Here is an 18,881-nt window from a genome sequence, read left to right on the forward strand (position 1 = left end):
TCTATTTGTTACGCACGCGTGAAAACTCATCTAAAGGTTTACTAAACGTAATCGCAATGCTGGAACAACCAATAGAAATTTAACACTCTACGGCGCTGTGCGTCATTTACACCGTTACGTGAGAATTGTTGCTGGTTGTAAGTTGTACGTATATGTAATTTATACCGTGGTGTTTTATCTACGTCTGCATATGTACATATTTAGTTAATGCATTCATTATGTATTGTTGAACAAAGAAATTATATATATATATATATATATATATATGCATTTTTTGTCAAGTCATTCTGTTTTTATGAGAACAATATTTCCGTAAATAAAATTTAAATATTTGTATAATTTTTCATATTTGAATGCTAAAGTAATTTTTTAATTGGAAATGTTGTTTTCCATACCGTTTTTGTCGCAAAGCGAAAATGGATAGGTACATACTTCTGTATATGTATTGTGCCGTAAACGTAAACTTTGCCGTGTGAAAGTTTATCCGACTGCAATAAAATAAGGTGAATCTTGAACACTGCATTTTCCTTTTCAGATCCATTTTATATTTTGAAAGCAATTTGATGTGTCTGTGATACAATTTTTATAGTGAATGTTTCGCTATTTAACTTACTACATCTGTTGCTGTGAATATTGATGCGATCGTAACCACTAGTACAATAACACACGATAATTATGAAGCCGGAGGATAAAGATTTATATATTAAAATTGAAATTCAGAAAACTTTATTTAGCATTCAACAATTAACATCGAACATGTAAGATTCCAATAATCTTTCTAAACGGATTCAAATTTCAATTGTTACATTGAAAAATACGTCCAATCCGCTTAATTCGCAGAAAAGACGAGCTGGGATCAATTAATGAATTCGTAAATGAACTTGGTGTGACAGTAGATACCACAATTGAAAACTTGACCACTGTGGCTAAAGATATGGGAATCAATGTTGAAGAAGTTCTATCTGATGGGAATGAAGACAATGAATCGCTATCAAATTTGAGAAATTTACAAAATTCTAAAGAACTGCAGGAAAAGATTATGGCATATTTAGATAATATGTAATCAGAATATTTTTTTATATACACATACATGTATGTACATTATTTTGTATTCGATATAAAATTTCATTTATAATTTCGATTCTGTTAACCAGCTGAACCTTTGCTCTTTACGCTCAGCTTGGGGATTGATCATAATATTTATTAGGCTGGGAGCATCGTTTACCTGGAAAATAACATGTCATTAAAACCATTTTGCCTGCATAATTAATTAACATTCTGATCATGCATACCTTAAGGCTCGACTTTATTGCTTCCTGTATATCTTTGACAGTTGTGCAGAAATGTCCTTTTCTACCAAACATTTCCATCATCCTTTCGTAATGAGCTTCAGAAGTTAACGAATATGGTGGTGTACTAAATGACAAAATGAAAAATTAGTCTACAATATAGTATTTTGATAGAACAATATTTTCAGAAACGTACACCTGTGTGGGCTCGCCAGAGGCCTGCAACTGTCGGAATGTTTCCTTGTCTAATCCACTATAGATACCGTTATTGTTAACGATAATAATAATGACAGGTAACTTGTATCTGAAAAATTAAGATATGAAAATGAATTGTCATGCCCCGATGAAATAATAGTTTTTCTTTTCCTTCGACGGACTAAACTTTACCGGAACATTGTTTCAATTTCCATGCCAGAGAACCCAAAGGCACTATCGCCTTCTACGCAAATTACTCTCTTTGTAGGTGCATTGTTTTTACAATAAAGGGCGGCGGCAATACCAAAACCTAATCCCACCCCCATAGTACCAAAGGTAGCTGCGTCCAACCTATGTCGCGGTTCGTCATTCAATAATACCGTTTTTCCTATATCCATTGTATTGGCCCCTTCCGAACAAATAATGCAATCTAAAAAAATATCAATGTACGTAAATAATTTGTACCGTTCGTTTGCCACTAAAAACGTTAAGATTTATTTATACTAAAAGTGGCATTAACTTGGTGGAATAATGTCCTGAATATGTTTGAAGACAGCGTAATAGTTCAATGGTACGGAAACATCTATCGACATTGCCTTAAAAAAGAGAAATAAAAAGCAAATGAAAAAAGATTGCACGGATCCTAATGCCAACAATGATCAAGGTTGCAGTATTATTTACTTGAACCACCGCTTTGTTTTTCTGCGACCTGGCTAGGAGATCTCGCCACCACGGATTGTTATCCTCGACAGTCCAATTGCGAGCTTTTAGAATATTAACAAGACCATCAACAGCAGTGGAGATGTCGGAATGGATCGCGACAGCAGATGTTATAGAATTATGCAGTTCTTCGGGGCAAATGTCAACCTATGTTACAGCAATGATAATATTTTCAAGCTTTATATTTGTATTTATAAAAAAACATAGTATTTCTAATACCTGTATGACTTTCACGTTTGGCAGGAAACGAGGAGGTTTGCCAAAATGTAACATCCAGTTAAGTCTAGCACCCAGTAGCAAAATAACATCGCTTTGCTGCAACGCAAAAGTTCTTGTACTGGATACGCATCGTTCATGAGTATCCGGAACAACACCCTTTCCCATTGGCGTTGGAAGAAAAGGAATACTAGTTGAATACACGAGACTACGAATTTCTTTCTCTGCTCTGCTGTACGCAGCTCCTACATATTTGAAAAGTAGATTTTTGTTAATAGATATAATAAATAATAATAAACTAATAGATATAATTGTGTTTAACATATAAAAAGTACATGAACCTTTTCCAACGATCAAGAGCGGTCTCTTTGCTCTCATGAGCAAATCAGCGGCTTCCTGTATCAATCGATGATCAGGAAATACTAATGGAGGTGGTGGGCAAGGGTTCACTTTGTATATTTTTTCTTCGTCGGCGCTCTGGTTCAATATGGTGGCGGTTAAATCCAAGTACGCTGCCCCTGCGGAGAACACGAACGACGAATTGTGCAAAGTATTGTCTTGGCAGTTGTAAATTGCTGAAGATAGATATACCTGGCCGGCCGTAAGTAGACAGGCGAAAGGCCTTTTCCACGTGAAGAGGAACGACAGCAGCCATCGGGGGTCTAGCGGCGTATTTACAATAGGGCTTACTGGCTTCTACCTGTGGCCATTCCTGAAAACCGCCGATACCCTCGTGATCCTCGGCACAGGATCCACCGATGACAATGACTGGCCTGAATCATAATTTATGCCTTGAAGAATTTTCTAGGTACGTTTTAAAACAATTGGGAAGAATTTATTATAGACATTTGTAATTTCTTTCAATTCCCATGATTTTACAGAAATGTTGCCATTTTATGGTATGACCCGGCGATTACTCCGTTTCAAGATTTCCATACCGTAATCGTTTAGCCTGACTACTGCACGATATGTTTATATAACAACTTACGGGCAGTGTATTTTTTTTTAATAACATAGCACAATGAACGCGTCTGAGTTACGTAATTGATCATAATTATCCGATATCGAATTACCATTAGATAAGAGATATACATGTATACGAACGCATAGTCATAACGTATTGCATTAATGGTTCTTTGTTAATCACTCGCTCGTATCGTAAAATTCATAATTCTTTTCGAAATAAAAGATAGAGTGTGCAATGGATCTAGATACTTTTTGAGTTACTCACCAACAATTTACTTGAGCGTTAGCCATGCCGCCGATAACGTGAAGTAATCCTGGTCCGGAAACGCATAACACAACCGCTGGTTTTCCTAATTAAAGCAATAGGTAATGAAAGTTTGTACAAACATGACCTTGCAAGGTATCGCAGCGTTCGCGAAGTTTTACGATTATGAGGCTTCGTGTTAATCGTCTTCATTTATTGTTAGTGTCATCACTTACTGGTCAAGTATCCATACGCTTGGGCGGCATAGCACGCGGCTTGTTCGTTTCGAAAACCAAGATACTGAAGACCCGCAGTCTGCATGCATAACGCTAATTCGATCACAGGGTGTCCCATTATCCCGAACACATATTCGACGCCCTGTTAAACAATACATCTCATATTATTCATAGAATAAGCATAATATTTTTATAAACATATCCAATAAAACATTTAAATTGATCATTTCCTTGGGAGCATCTTGAAATTCATAATAAATTTGTCATTATCATTATTATCATCATAGATAATTGATTAATACGGCGGGGTAAATACGCGACATACATGCAATCTTAATTCAATGTCAGAACGGCAGGGTAGATGAGAGGCTATCAATTACGATAAGCATGAGAAAGATGAAGAAAAACAATGCGTATCTAACGTTGATAACGTCAATACGAAATTATGCGTCCAACAAACATATCTATTTTTCATTAACTGTCAAACGAATTTCCTTATTGTTGAAAGGGCAATAACATCGACCAATGCACAACAATCTTAAACTCGATATCAGCATCATTACCCCACGTTCTCCGTATATATTTATTATCAATAAAGTTACTGCGCCGTGTCGAGGAGATACAAGTGCCACAGAACTTCGACAGCTTCAAAATTAATCATTAAATTTTCCATTAATCGAGGATAAATCGGAAAATTGGAAACATCATGCCCCGCGACAGAGAAGAACGACGGCCACTTATTCCGCGGCCAAAAATTCGTGAGTTTTGTTTTGATTTGATATCATCGTGGATTATGATTTGAAAATATTGATTTCGATCAAAAGCCGCACCAAGTGTTGAACGACCAATTAGATTCGTCTTTATGTGCCGTGATTTCATACCAGTTTTGAATAGTACATTATTTCCGGATAGTTTAAATTGCAACTAAACGTTTTCGATAATCGTTGAACGTTAAATTACAACAAATATAATTTATTTGCTATGAAAATATCGTGACAGTCATTGCGTATGCATGCATTTTACATACTTCCATTACTTGGTTAGTCTTAAGCGATAAGATAAATTACCGTAAATGTGTTTCATTATAGAAACAAAGTGGAGAAATTTCAAATACTAATGTAATTACAATTGTCGTTTAAAATGGATGGTAGACGTAGATGTAGATGAAATTGACTACGATCAAAAGTGGTCGTAAAATATGTATAAAACATAACCTTAAACGCAATATTCGGGATTGAAATAAGTAAGACGCGAATAAACTGGTAATTAAGAAAATGTTCGTTTACCTGTTCTTTCAAAGCCTCAGCGACGATTTGATTGCCGGTTTTCATTTTTTTTTTGACAATGATGTGAACAGTACGAGCTATAAACGATTTCTGTCAACTGTTCGCTACAAATTTTCCCTTCTACCAAGTCGCTCTTTTGGACTTTGTATCCTCGAAAGCAGACGCATTATCGCCGTGTATTTTTGTATCACTGAATAATTAAGGAATTGTAAATAAAGTAATTATTTTGAGCATGTATCGACAAGAGCATCTTAATCAGCCGCAGAAGTTAAGCCATCTAGCAGTCGCTCCTGAATTGAATTACGGACTTGTCAGCCATAGAAAAATTACTGTGATTACAGGCACTTGTATACATATCTATGTCATACTTATACTCAAATCTTAATTTGAAGTCAAAATAAGCATTCATTGCACCGCTAATCAATTCTTCCAAACAGATTAATTGCTCCCTTGAAATTGTATAATACGGTATCATACTGTATACAAAACATACGTATAATATACACATATAATAATGTAATGTTATCATAACCTAAATGAACAACTATGAATTTATCTATTTTCTGAATTTGCCGGAAAATCTTTGAAAATATCAACGAACCAACCAGCGAGAGATTTGTAGGTTTGTAATAAATCTTTTCTCTCGTACTCGGGGATAATAGCTTCGAGAGCTAGGACATTTAAAAAGGTGGTTTCGTTCAAAAAGAGAAAGCTGACCTCGAAGGTTCTGAGTTTGACGCTAAGGAATCATCTGTTCTCTCGAAATATTTCCAATCTTTCTATACGATAATTTCTCTGAGAAGTAACGAAAAGATTCAACGGTAACGGCTAACGAAGTTCGAAGATCGAAGAAGGTATACATTTTCGTTTCATTCGAAAACATTGGTCGGTTCGGTTTGGGAAATTTCTGATTGTTTTAGAAACGCGGTCTTTCGAATCTTCTTATACAGAATAACGGGGATCGAAGTTATTTATTTGCAAGCTTGGACTTTCCGATTCAAGGAACACAGCAAACTGTCATCCCGATTCAAAAAATCGCCACCGCTGTCGCCACTAGCAACGCCATCTTTATTTTCCAAGCGCCCCCTGAAGAGGCAACCCGAATTTATATCTGTACATCTATTTGTTTACTAAATATTTCAAATTTTAGAAGGTCAATGAATTTTTTGCCCAGATAATTTAAGTAGTGCAAGCGACGTTATGTTTAATGGAAAATGGGACAGATTCACCGTTTAATTTCCATACCGTGCGGTGAATATTTAACTTGCCAGCAGCATTGCTGGGCGATAGCGTTACCTGGGTCCAGGTAGTTGAGACCCATGGGCCACGGCCCATTCAATACTGTTCTATGGCATTTACTATCGGAATTACTCGCCGCGTCCTTCGAGTCCGAGGATTTTGCTGGAAAAAAAGGATTTTGCGCGTTTATTGTCGAAGGGTGACTCACAGAGGATGCCGAGTAAGACGACCTAACGGTCAAACCGTCGGACGCATAATTACTGTCCGATGCCAAGAAAATCCTATACCTGCAGTCGGAACGTTTCGCGCACGGTTCCGTCCGTGGTTTCCGGAAAATTGAATAAGACCGATGTTATCGGAGACACGAACGAATTAAATTGGACTCGTTTATTTTTATTCTCGCAGATTGTCGACTAAAGGACGTGGCATGGAAACCGCTTCGTATTTGAAATAACACCGGTCGGCCAATATTTATGCGACTAGTGTTGATATCTGTTGATCAACAGCCGATCGATCGACGCCGAAGACAATCGTCGTCGCGGACACGGAAACAGATCGTTTTTTAATTAACGGCTCGATTTGGATCGGGTTACGCGTTGGTTACGGTGCTGGACAGTGTCCGGCTGGATCTTGCGAAAATCTGAGAGTAGCGTACACGACGGAATTATATAAATCGGAAAATGATTGAAGATGAAGGAAGTTCGCGCACGCTCGACTGTATGAAATCGACGACATCCCACACGACGACGTGCATCAACTCGCAACCACGCTTATTGCGTTCAATTGAATTCCCAGCGAAAAAGATACTGGTACCGCCGCGTTCCCTCTCTGCCGACTAGTCTCTTTTCAAACAACCGATTGCAGAGAGCAGTTTCTGATACAATTTTGCGGCAACGAGTTGCACACTCTTTTCACCATGTCGTGCAAACAAATTGTATTCTTTGGAGGTATCAAATAGGTCGACCGTTTCGAGGATGTTCTCGTATGTGTCTACATTTGATTTTGTCTAAGATAATTTTACGTTTCTACTATTCTTGGTCGATTTCGTTAGAAAATTTATTTATTTATTTATTTATTCGACCACGTTGAATGAAAAATAAATTCCTTCGATTTCATCGAATTTCATTGTTTGCAGCATCCTGGCGAAACGCTGCCTGGAAGCGAACACGTTGCCGGGGATATCGAGAGAGTTCGTGGAGTTTTGATTTTTCAAATGAAACCCCCTGTGGACTTTTTGGCCCCCCGGCATAGCCAAAGCGGGGTTGTCCCGTCCAAGCCCAATGATTGTTTCGTTTTCCATGGTTCTGGAAGGGATGTACCTGGCCTTCCCCACTCGGCCTCGCGTCGCACCTTCCGCGTCCTTAAATACGCTGGTCGGATAACCGGTGTCATCAGTAAAGCATTGAACCGATTCGGAACCGTATCCTTGTACGCACCCGCGTCGAAGTTCACGTTCCTCGATCACTTTGTGGCACCAACGGGCATACCGAAAAAATGTCCTGAACGCGAGGACACCTCCTATCAACAACTTTGATTTCTTGGAGAACCCTTCGGCGTACCTTCACCATGTACAAGCAGTTTTACAGGACGATTATTCCACGTGAGTGTTCAACGTTCCCCACCGGAGAAACTAGAGTTTCAATTTTTCAAATAGCTCGCCGAGCTACCAAAGTCGTTGGACAAATACCTCTGCTTCGTTTCGATGTAATTGGTCGGAATCGGGCGACCGGTTTTTCCTCCGATTAGTTTGTACATTGAATTTTGTCGAAGAATTTCAGGCGTGTTTAGCATAGTTTCAAAAGACAACCGTTATCCAGTTTACGTTAATGATCCACCTCGACCGATTTCACTAAATTCGTTATCGCTCGAAATATCTTTTTTCCCTTTTCGTCTGCTGTTTCTTCGTTTGTCGTCGTTCGAGCGTTGTTTCTATTCCACTTCGTCAGAACCGTTCGCCTGACTTTCTTTCTTTTTTTTTCTCTACGCGGAAACGGAAACTGAAACTAACAGGAGAACGCGAGGTTACGAGGAAACAGTAGCATCGTTACCATTAGAGGCGGCAACAATTTCGCAAACAATGGCGCATGGGTAGTTTGTAAATATAGCGTTAGAGCGGATGGAAAGTGCTCGAGAACTTTCCTTTGTAATTGTGCTACGACGTAGCCAGCATCGAAGCTAGAAAAAAATCGTTATAAATTTTTTATCTACAAAGCTATTTCACGTCGGTTTTAATGGACCCTTTTGCAGTTCGTCACGGTAATTGGCACGGTGCGCGTAGTAACAACTGGAGCAACAATTTGTTGTTACGATAACGGAGGAATAATGTACAGGAACAGTCGATAACGGTAAATTCATTTCAGTATGTATCAATTTGTCGAAAGTGTTCTCTTCGCGACAAGATTGTTGAGAAACGCCTATTTTTTAAATTAATTAGATTTCCAGAAGAGGCTGTCGTCGCTATTGGATCAGCGTATTGATGCGAATCTTCACATAAAACATCGTTTCAACGTGCATTATGAAAAGTAACACATTTCAATTTCCTTACCAAGAGCTGGTACATTTAAGTTCAATTTAATTTATTTATTTACCGAAATATGTAACCGTCGCGTTTCTTTATTCGCTAGGGACAACGAGGTCGTGTCAACGCGGACATCTTTTACAGAGTTTTTTTTGTTCGCGTTGATTTTTTTTTTTAGGACACCTTGTTTTGTGTATCGCGTCGCGTACGTTGCGTCTTGTACGACCCGATCGATAACCGCAAGAAACAAATGACATTTTTGGCGAAGAAAAGGCGGCAAATGGAAGGCCTTTAAACGCGAACTTTTTGCACGCGTCGCAGCCGGGAATATTTAATTCCGGGATACCACGTTCTTCTATTCGGGCACATTGTTCGCGTTCCAAAGAAATCGATTGTTTGATCAACGATTTCGTAACGCGTATCCGGGAGATTCGATTTCGCTCTGGTATTCCGCTCGAAACCGAAAAGCGCAGGCAAGCCTAGAATTTCAAAGAGCGCTCGTGCTCTTCTTCTTCTTCGCCGCGCATGGATTCCGTGCATATTCTACAATCTATACGTGTACACGTACATGTCCCGCGTGTCTCCTCCCGTGTATGTAATACGTAGAAGGAATTAGCGGTTCAACTCATAGACGTAACAATTCAAATTGGAATTTCAAACAGTCGAACACGAGAAACATCGAACAGTTGGTATGGCAATCGCATGTTTCTAGGCGGTACGCCGCAGCCTCTATTTTTTTTTCTAATTTCGGTAGGATTTATTATTCGGTAGCCGATGTTTATTTTGAATTCTATCCAGGAAGGAACTTCCGGTATGTCGGAATTCTTCACCGGTCCGGATTCCCAGATATGGAAGATGCTAAGTAAGTCACAACGACTGACGATGAGGTTGTTTAAACTATTCGCGATCCAGTGCAAATATTCCTGTCGTAATGTTGCGATTAGCAGCAGTTTCCTTCGTAAAACCGGATTAGGCTAAGTAAATCGTTATGCTTGTCGCCAAATTATACGACGAATGTCGATGTGCTTCTTTTAGGATGGATCCCATCTCGCGTGGTGATCTGCGTGATGATGTTCTCGGCCTGCTGGACAAACTATATGTGCCGGTTGCAAATGCCGATCCTGGCGGTGCCGATGATCAAGGGTGGAGCCTCTAACGAAAGCGGTGGCGCCTGTGGCGACGACTCTCGATTGCGTCGCGCGATATCCTTTCTGGATCCTGGAGTACAGCTGGAGGACTACATCCTCTCCGAGCGGATGCGAGCGCAAGAGGAGGCTGCAATGGCGAACATTCGGTTTCCGCGACAAGACAGCAGTGGGGCGGAGGTCAATGACAAACCGGGGGGTTCCAGCTGGAGGTTCTTCGATGGAGAACCGTTCGACTGGAAGCCCGAGGTCAGGGGTCAGTTGATAGCTGCCTACAGCTACGGGAACGTTCCCGGTAACTTCCTGGGAGGATTAATGGCAGTCCGTTGGGGACCGAAGCATGCAATCCTTTGGACATCGATAGTAGCGGCTATAGTCTCCCTGTTGAGTCCGCTCCTGGCACAGATGCACTGGGTGGTCCTACTGCTGACGAGGGTGATAGTGGGTCTGGCAGGAGGTGTTACGTTTCCTGCGTGCCATTCTTTGGTAGCACAGTGGTCACCGCCCGACGAGAAGTCCAGGTTTGTGTGGTCGCTGCTTGGCGGCACGTTCGGCACCATTCTCACCTACCCTATGGTGGCCATGATCGCGGACAACTTGATGTGGGAGAGCGGCTGGTACATCCCTGCCTTGTTGATGATGATATGGATCCTGTTCTGGGCGGTGCTCACCTACGACTCTCCTGCCGAGCATCCTGGCATCAGCGACGAGGAGAAGCAGTACATTTTACAAGCTCAGGCGGGGACGGTGAGGACGAAAAAGCCGTCGCTCAAGGAGACACCCATCAAGGCGATCCTGACCTCGGTGCCGTTCCTCAGCCTGGTCTGTTGCCACTTCGGCAACCTGTTTCTGCTGTTTTTCTATCAGAACGCGATGATGCTTTACTTGACGAAGGCTCTCGGCTTCCAACTGACTAAAGGAGGCCTCGCCGCTAGCTTACCGTGGGCATGCAGGATGATCCTAGGCTTTTTCTTCAGCTGGGCCGGCGATATCATAAAACGGAGACAGATCGTCAGCGTCACCGTGCTGAGAAAATGTGCTACCGTTTTCTGTGAGCGATGATCCTCCTAATTACTCGGATACAATTTTCTCTCGGCGGATTCATTAATCGGTGCCGTTACAGCTCACTTGATACCCGGCCTGTTCCTGATCTTGGTCGGTTACGTCGGCTGCCGATTTTTCCTGGCGAACGTGTTCCTGGTGCTCGCCCTCGGCTTTAACGGCGCCGCCGCCATATCGAATCTGTCCAACAATCAGGACCTATCGCCAAACTTCGCCGGTTTCATCTACGGTTTGATGAACGCGATCGGCTGTATGTCCGGTATGATCATTTCCCCAATGGTCGAAGAGATTGCTGGAAAGTATGGGGTAAGTACTAATAGACATTATTGTTGCTCGTTGCTGCAAGCAGTAGAGATTGTTTCCACCAGCTTACCGCACAGCGATTAACGTTTCTCATATCATCAAACTAATCATTGCACCATTGAATTTGTCAACTCGTGTCTCGAAGTGCTCAATTCGTGTTTTCGATTCTCTCTTGTACAGTATAGTAGCATATTTCGTTGAAACCTGCGGTTTCCGTTTTTCTTGCGTTATCTAGCACAGTTAACGAGGTGCTTTTGGCGTACTCGAGAACTCGGTACAGCCTTGTACTGTGTTGCGTAACTCGTAGTACGGGCAGTACTGAGAGATTGTGTACGCGACCCATTCGGAGTTGATTCGTTCTCGTAATGTCGCGATTGTCTCGTTTTCAAACGAAAAAAAACAGCTTTTCGTTTGTCGGGGAGACTGTTCCCTGTAGCACGCGTAATCAGCAAAATTGCAAGTAACGCTCGCATCCGGCGATTCCGTCGCGCATCGTTGACCCATAATATCCATATAGTATATACAAAACGGGTGAAAACGGCTGGTATACTAACATAAACGATTCGCTTGTTCCTCATCTACATCGACAGTGGTCACGACTAGTGGGTACTCCCCGTCTCTATATCTATAATCATTTATAGTACGAGAAGTACCTACAAGTCGTATCCACGGGGCACATCCATGCACACACCGTTGCTTCGTCGCTTCTCATCCATTGCATCGCATATTACACGTTGCACACACCGTCTGGATATGTGTTGTGGGCATCCGGTAAACCAACTTATAGCACCAACGGTTTGTTTAAACAACTACTGACCTAGATGTCGCCGATTAATCGGTTGTCCTTTTAAGATTTGTGCGTGTGCCGACTGTATGTGTAGCGGTTTCCCGTATAACTGTTATTGTCAAATGCTTGAACGCTTTGCGGTATCGCACGTTAGATAACGGGTAACGCAGTTGACAGCGCTTGTCGATCCGTTCTAGAATCCCATAGAGAAGTGGCAGATATTGTTCTGGATTGGAGCCGCTGTGTGCATCTGCTGCATGGTAATCTTCATCATCGGCGGCAGCGGAAACATTCAGAGTTGGAACGAAATCCGAGAGGAGGACGACACGGAACGGGGTCGCAGGAATTAAGCTTCGACGTGACGTGAAAATGATCCAAAGCCACAGCTCTAGACAACGACCAACGATCATCCAACACAATGACCAAATAAACTTTCACTCACTGGCCGGGTTTTCGGCGTGGAATATTTTAGCAAGCGACGATACAGTGCGTGTTATGTTTCTTTTATTTGTTTTTTTAGCAATTTATCGCCTTATCACGCGTAACTCGTGCAAGCGTGAAATTTATAGTACAAGACACGTTGCTGCGCAACGACAATTTTCTATGTTAAATGGAATTCATAATTTTATACGAGATTTCGAATGTTTTAATATATCAGCGATTATTTGACTCTTACATGGAACAATAAAGTATGTTTAAATCGCATCAGTTTCCTTTCGAATTAACGTTACGCCCTAATTGTCCGAGTATTCCTAGATCAGAAGCGGTAGTTTTAGTAGGAAGTTTTATTAGTATTCTATACATGAATCATCACAAATACTTGTTTGGAAACCGCTACGTTACATCTCGCCTCACAGTTAATTGACGCTACGTTACATTCGTTTGCGGATTTTTGCACGAATTCGCTAATCGATGAAAGTTATGCTCGGTAGCGTTTGCTGTGGATTCAAAAAGATCTGTCGTTTCTTCGCAATACTTGCTGAAACTGGCAACATTCGTTTAAGAAAAAATACAGATAAATACACAAGAAAAAAATACGTTCTCTCTCACTCTCTCTCTTTTTTTTCGCGTCGCTGACTTAAGTACGGTAAAGCAGCATTCGTTGAGCACATTTCATTCCGACCAGAGTCGCGTACTCTTCGATCTCTTGTTTCTCCTCTTCCGCTTCTGCTATCGACTGCTGAACTCGCTCTCTGTAGATTCTGAACGGCATCGCTATTTGCCGGTACAGAACCAGCACCTGACAACAGATAATCGATTACTGGAAACGAGGGAAACTTTTTAATCGACTTGATAGTATTTTCGTTTACGTTTCTCTGATCATTCAAATATTTTATAGAATTTTCGATTTAAAACAGCCCCCTCGACTAGCAGCTCAATACCATTTATCCCGTAACGAGAAACACAGTGTCGACCATCGTGTCCACCTCTACGCGTCCACCTACAAAAAAACTAATTACATGAAATTGTGGTCCTCGGAACCGTTTAATTTGGCGAGAATTCATCGGGAGAACTGTTTTAAATGGGACGTCCTGTGCTGTTCTAGTACCTTATCAATATCAACTATAGCATCTTGATCAATGGCGTCGAGGTCCTCGTTGAACCTGCAGTACTTCTCCTTATCCAGCTTCTTGATGCAGGGATCGATATCGAACCACTCATAAGTTTCTGGGCAGAGTAGCTTAGACGGCTTCATTCTCGCCTTATACCTCATCTTCGGGCATGAGTGTATATAGAATCCCATGTAGTAGTATTCCAAATCCTTTGCCCATTTATTTAATTGCCTTGTCAGGTAAACTTCTCGCAAAGAGCTACACAGGAGTAAGAAACATGCACGGGTCCGTATATCGTACAATGAAGATTAATTGTTTAAACGAAGGCGAGTGCACTGACCTAAATGTTCCAAGAGACAGAAAAGAATATGCTGGGTCGTAGAAGAAATACACACTTGAAACGCTATGCGGTAAAATGTCTATCACTCCGACGGCTATCAATTCATTGTCTAGCCAGTATTGCTCGTGAAACGCACCGTAACCACACGGTGGTCCATTCTCTGGTGTCCATGGCTTAAAAATCAGAAATATAATTGTGAATTCTACGAACAGCGAATAGATACCGATTAATCTTGAAATTCTACCGGCAAACACTACAATTGAGAATCTCTCAATCGATTCCAGATCGCCAATACTAATCGTTTAATGGTGTACGAAGAGTAGGTAAACTATTAAGCGTCATTATGGGAAATGACAAAGAGAGAAGTCATCATCGCTAAGATAATATCATACATAATTTGTAAAAGCTTTAAAGGAGTAATCGCTCATCGTGAATTGAATTAGATAAAGTATTTGGTTCAAAGTGTACCTCTAAGGGATGCTGTACAAAAAAGTAGAGGAAAGACTTTTTATCGCATGTATCTTCAGACTCTCCATGAATAGCCATCGTATATTTTTTATAAAGGTCTGCAGTCGCGTCGAACGATTCGAGAAATTCATCGGATTTTATTCTGACCAACTTGATCTAACAAAAAAGTACGATCACTTAATGAACAAACAGCATAAATTGTAAAACGGTCCACTTTGCTCCAATCGTTGGAATTATGTATGATATTATCACGTCGTTTATGTGACAGTGAATTGACAAACACAGGTCCAATTTTTAGTTCAAGTTATGAAACTTCAAGCAACTAAACAATGAAATAAATTACCTGTAAAGGTGATTTTACAAGAAATCCCACATACTGTTTCTCTTTAACCTTCTGCTCTGGAACTCCGTGTATTGTTGTCTGATATTTTTTGTATACCTCAAATGACTTTTTTGCAGTCTGTAGGTATTCAGAGCTCATTGGCGAGGTTCTAACTAGTTTGAGCTTACGAAAATGCAAAAGTTTAACATATATTTATTTGTACACAAAGCAAATCGAACTATAATACAGTTTAAGAAAATAAATAAAATAAAATAAGAAGACATGAAATACTTTCTTGCCCGTTCTACGCCTAATACTTCCAATTATTTTAAAGCTAACTTTTTCTTCTAAATGAAAAAAAAAATTGGAGAAAAGAGGACCAACTTATGATACATGTGATACAGTGCTAATGAAAACAGTAAGAACCATCTAACCAGCTTACCTCCAATCTATTTGTTCCTCTCAACGTTTCATCAAATAATTCTTCCAAACTTTTCCCCTGGTTTTGCTGTTTATTTTTCCTGAACATGGCATCTATTTCTGCTTGAGTTTTTCCTTGAGCCAATAATTTGTTTTGCTTTCGCTCTATGCGCATAAGTTTTGCTTTTTTACAAGGTGCTCTAGTTGTGTTCATCTCTACAGTCTCCAAGCTTCTGGAGGCTACTTGACTGTTCTCGCTCTGACTTGCAGCCCGAGGTATAGTTTCAGACTGTTTTTGTTGGGTTGATGAATTAGACTCTTCGTCTCTCTCCGAATTTGTAGGTTGTAATCTCGTGATAACTTCATCATCCACAGTGTTCACTTTTATGTCAAGAGGACTTTCCTCCAGATGTTTATTTTGATGAGTAATATGACTAATTTCTATAAGGAAACAATAATACAATTAAACAACTTTATACCTTTGTTTCAAATCTAAAAACATATGGTGGTCTTACCTATATTATGTCGTTCTTCTTCACTTGTATCCATCAGATCGTCCTTCTGCAGTTCATTACGTAAAAATTTACCCATTCTCTTCAAGATCTTTTTTTGTGACTTTGTGATCTTAAAATTCAATGCTTCGCATCTAGGATACATAATCATGGATTAGCCATAGATATCTATTTCATCTATTAATGTTTAACTTTAATATGCTCACTTTATGGTATATGAGGGACAGCAACATAGATCCATACATGGTTTGTAGCAGTAACAAGAGCTTCGTCTCCAGCCTCTGTCCATTAAAGCCTGATAATCTTGCACTTGCATGATAACCGTCTGCATGCCTGAAACACATCAAGCCCAGAATAGAAAAGGCCACCCATAAACGATATTAACTCTTTCATTAAACAGCTTTTGACATAACAACGAGTCCACATATGTGTAACTTGTGACGTGTTACCTGTCATGAACGAGACCTAACCTACGGACGAGAGTTTAATAAAACGATATAAGCGTACATATTAGAAATATAAATTGTTGTTTAAACGGAGGAAAATTTCTAATGTTTGTACTTGCCATGACTGAAGCTTGTGTTAGAGTTATTACAATAACCACAGCTGCCTCTTTCTCTCTTTGCGTACGATATGACGATACTATACGATTGCTTCGCCATTTTTGTTCGTATTCGTTGTTCACTCGACTGATTATTACAACAGTTATCTTAAATATTAATCATCCGGGGTTGATTTAATTGTTTTACGGTGTCAAAATTCTCCGCATAGCCTCTATCGTCATCAATTCGGTAACCGTAATGTATATTTACAACATCTAACCTTCCTAAACACGAAACGTCGTTGACGCTGTCATCTTGTTTCAATTTCAACTGGCAGTGCCGGAGCGCGGACATTTCGATAAAATTTAAATTACCAAAGAATATAGTACAGCAACATATGTGATCGTTTAATAACTATAGTTCTTGCATCATAAATCGTAAGCGAGTACGTCAGTTACTCTAGAATATTGTTCAATTATGTACACAAATGCACTACGTAATTCTTTTAGTCTAATCGATTTAATACATTTTTCAAACTCTAACGTTATCGACTGAACCTTTTCTTGATAAAATGCATAATTAAATCATTTTGTTTATACATTTTTTAATGCTTATTTTTCCGTCTTTTTTTAATAAAGAAATGAAAAATAAACAGGACTTTGACATTTCATGTTTACGTGAAACTGGAAGCCAACTTCGTTTCTTGCAGTCAGAAGACACAAGTAAATTGACAGCAGAATCACAAACTTACTGACGGTTATCCTAGTTTAATATTAATGGAATTTGTTCATCTACAACGATGGTAATAGTCGTTACAAAAATTTCCTTGCGTTTCGTGTATATGAGATATACCATTTCGATGAATTGGAAATGTTGGGTAAATTGCGAAATTGCGCAACGTGTTCGCGTTCAGCTATTTTCATGAATGAAGTTACTCATGTTTTATATCAACAGGCGTCCCTTGCCTTACTATACAGGCCGAAGCATCGATCTATTATTCCCCCGGGATATCCTGTTTCCTTAGCTGGCAACGCTTTCCGCCTGCCAGGGTAGTACCGACGAAGCTGAATGCCTGGTCCAACGAAGACTTATACTACTGGCGACTAAACCGATGCATTCACCAAACCACCAGGTTTGCGTGATGAATGCACGTTTTATTGTACAAGATTATCCAGCGGTACGTTTTTAATAGCAGAAATACATTTTACGACTCGTTATTCTTTACAAGGTAAGATTATGTGTCCTTTTAAAGGCATTTTCAAAGCTAGGAAAACAAACAAGGCAAAGGGAATAGAATTTGACAAGTAATGGTACACTTTTCTATAAAATTCAGATTCTCGTGTCCGTAATCCTGTTGGGAAGATACAAATAAATTATATCGATGGTATCTATCCTGATTGTAGAATTCGGAATTCAGAAAACGGATCCTTCGGACAGGGCCCGTAGTTGAAACATCCCTGGATCCTGGTTTTTCCCTCCGCCTCAGGATCTCTACGCAGCTTGTACATCCCCACTCCAGACGGATCCTCGAAAATACGGGGATTCGTCGTTTCTAGAATCAACGTGTGACGTCAATGGTGGCCGAGGGTAGGAGAGAGGACATGCCACGTCAAGGCAGAAGAGCGGAGAGGAGAGGAGAGGAGAAGAGGCCAACCTTCGGTACGTCGAACACGTCGGATTGTATTATTTTACAGAACTCTCATGTAATTACCGAACGACGGAGGTGTCCTCTCGATCTCGTCCCGTCCCTTCCGCCCGGCGCAATTCCGCGCACAAATTAATCGAACTCCGGCGACGTGTAAATCAACTCGCACCGTTTTACCGGAAGCGACGGGACGAGCGTCGGCCTCCTCGCTCCACCCATCGTATCCCTCCTTTCTCCCTCCTTCCGTTTTCTTCCGTTTTCTTCCCTTTTCATTGACTGTCGTGCGACCGTGACGCAAAAGACGCGACGGAGTCTCAGCGTTCCCAGAAAAGTTCTATTTACGCGGTCGCGGTCGACGTACATCCACACGTCATCAATTTCATTCTTCGTTTATGGGGGGTGTGCTATGAAATGGCCCATAGGGGAGACTACCTTTCGGGGTAGAAAAAAAAAACACTTTTTAGCCAGACCCGACAAAATGGCGAAATTCACATTCTTTATTTCATAATTATTGGGATAGGACAAGTTCTTTTATTCAACTGTATATATTATAATAATATACGGTCTTGTTACTTTTTAGTGGAAATGCAAACTAGCCGCTTTTAGTGCTTTTAGTAGGAACGATGAACGAAAGAAAGACTAAATGCTTAACACCTCCTATGAAATTTTTGGTTGTAGCGCTAACATCGGACCGGAGGATTAATTAGCGAAAGCATTGAAGGCCGTGACGCGACGCAGCGAAAACAATGTTGCTCGCGGAGGAAAAACATGAAAAGCACGGGTCGAAGGTCAGGGAAGGGATACACATGATCCCAGCTAATTTCACGGCCAAGTGTCGGGAAAAATGACAGGCCACACCCTGTGTGGTCTGTT

General features: G+C 40.5%; 4 protein-coding genes across 18 annotated transcripts; 2 read left to right on the forward strand and 2 right to left on the reverse strand.

The window, feature by feature from the left end:
• Positions 1 to 75: 75 nt before the first annotated feature.
• Positions 76 to 1,798, forward strand: LOC144475357 (uncharacterized). 5 transcript variants are annotated; one of them, XM_078191175.1, is made up of 4 exons: positions 76 to 144; positions 536 to 758; positions 841 to 1,092; positions 1,478 to 1,798. In XM_078191175.1, the coding sequence occupies exons 2-3, from the start codon at positions 676 to 678 to the stop codon at positions 1,061 to 1,063; spliced, it is 306 nt and encodes a 101-aa protein (XP_078047301.1). In that variant the 5' UTR covers positions 76 to 144; positions 536 to 675; the 3' UTR covers positions 1,064 to 1,092; positions 1,478 to 1,798. The 5 variants fall into 5 exon arrangements, with proteins under 5 accessions (XP_078047301.1, XP_078047300.1, XP_078047303.1 ...); XM_078191174.1 differs by lacking the exon at positions 1,478 to 1,798 and having other exon boundaries at positions 841 to 1,139; XM_078191177.1 differs by lacking the exon at positions 1,478 to 1,798 and having other exon boundaries at positions 119 to 137; positions 841 to 1,139.
• On the reverse strand, positions 1,048 to 5,428 carry Hacl (2-hydroxyacyl-CoA lyase). The gene is made up of 12 exons (XM_078191159.1): positions 5,153 to 5,428; positions 3,867 to 4,008; positions 3,652 to 3,736; positions 3,012 to 3,193; positions 2,762 to 2,938; positions 2,424 to 2,665; positions 2,166 to 2,351; positions 2,005 to 2,080; positions 1,677 to 1,914; positions 1,486 to 1,593; positions 1,293 to 1,416; positions 1,048 to 1,225 (listed from the first exon to the last, which is right to left on the reverse strand). The coding sequence occupies exons 1-12, from the start codon at positions 5,195 to 5,197 to the stop codon at positions 1,130 to 1,132; spliced, it is 1,701 nt and encodes a 566-aa protein (XP_078047285.1). The 5' UTR covers positions 5,198 to 5,428; the 3' UTR covers positions 1,048 to 1,129.
• On the forward strand, positions 4,479 to 12,911 carry LOC144475352 (putative inorganic phosphate cotransporter). Of its 4 annotated transcripts, XM_078191162.1 has the most exons (8): positions 7,250 to 7,373; positions 7,527 to 7,991; positions 8,639 to 8,750; positions 8,826 to 8,913; positions 9,708 to 9,771; positions 9,945 to 11,105; positions 11,178 to 11,422; positions 12,404 to 12,911. In XM_078191162.1, exons 5-8 carry the CDS (start codon positions 9,723 to 9,725, stop codon positions 12,554 to 12,556), a joined length of 1,608 nt encoding a protein of 535 aa, XP_078047288.1. In that variant the 5' UTR covers positions 7,250 to 7,373; positions 7,527 to 7,991; positions 8,639 to 8,750; positions 8,826 to 8,913; positions 9,708 to 9,722; the 3' UTR covers positions 12,557 to 12,911. The 4 variants fall into 4 exon arrangements, with proteins under 4 accessions (XP_078047287.1, XP_078047286.1, XP_078047288.1 ...); XM_078191160.1 differs by having other exon boundaries at positions 7,243 to 7,373; positions 8,826 to 9,771; XM_078191163.1 differs by lacking the exons at positions 8,639 to 8,750; positions 8,826 to 8,913; positions 9,708 to 9,771 and having other exon boundaries at positions 7,252 to 7,373.
• Ate1 (arginyltransferase 1) lies at positions 12,903 to 16,687 on the reverse strand. 8 transcript variants are annotated; one of them, XM_078191165.1, is made up of 9 exons: positions 16,387 to 16,687; positions 16,028 to 16,154; positions 15,825 to 15,955; positions 15,332 to 15,750; positions 14,911 to 15,072; positions 14,100 to 14,272; positions 13,756 to 14,017; positions 13,257 to 13,446; positions 12,903 to 13,191 (listed from the first exon to the last, which is right to left on the reverse strand). In XM_078191165.1, exons 1-8 carry the CDS (start codon positions 16,481 to 16,483, stop codon positions 13,285 to 13,287), a joined length of 1,533 nt encoding a protein of 510 aa, XP_078047291.1. In that variant the 5' UTR covers positions 16,484 to 16,687; the 3' UTR covers positions 12,903 to 13,191; positions 13,257 to 13,284. The 8 variants fall into 8 exon arrangements, 6 of the variants coding, with proteins under 6 accessions (XP_078047291.1, XP_078047292.1, XP_078047290.1 ...); XR_013494859.1 differs by lacking the exon at positions 12,903 to 13,191 and adding an exon at positions 13,517 to 13,647 and having other exon boundaries at positions 13,305 to 13,467; XM_078191168.1 differs by lacking the exon at positions 12,903 to 13,191 and adding an exon at positions 13,589 to 13,647 and having other exon boundaries at positions 13,328 to 13,446.
• Between the last annotated feature and the right edge of the window lie 2,194 nt (positions 16,688 to 18,881).

Source organism: Augochlora pura, chromosome 9 (assembly GCF_028453695.1).
Source record: "Augochlora pura isolate Apur16 chromosome 9, APUR_v2.2.1, whole genome shotgun sequence".
In the NCBI taxonomy this organism is placed as follows: domain Eukaryota; kingdom Metazoa; phylum Arthropoda; class Insecta; order Hymenoptera; family Halictidae; genus Augochlora; species Augochlora pura.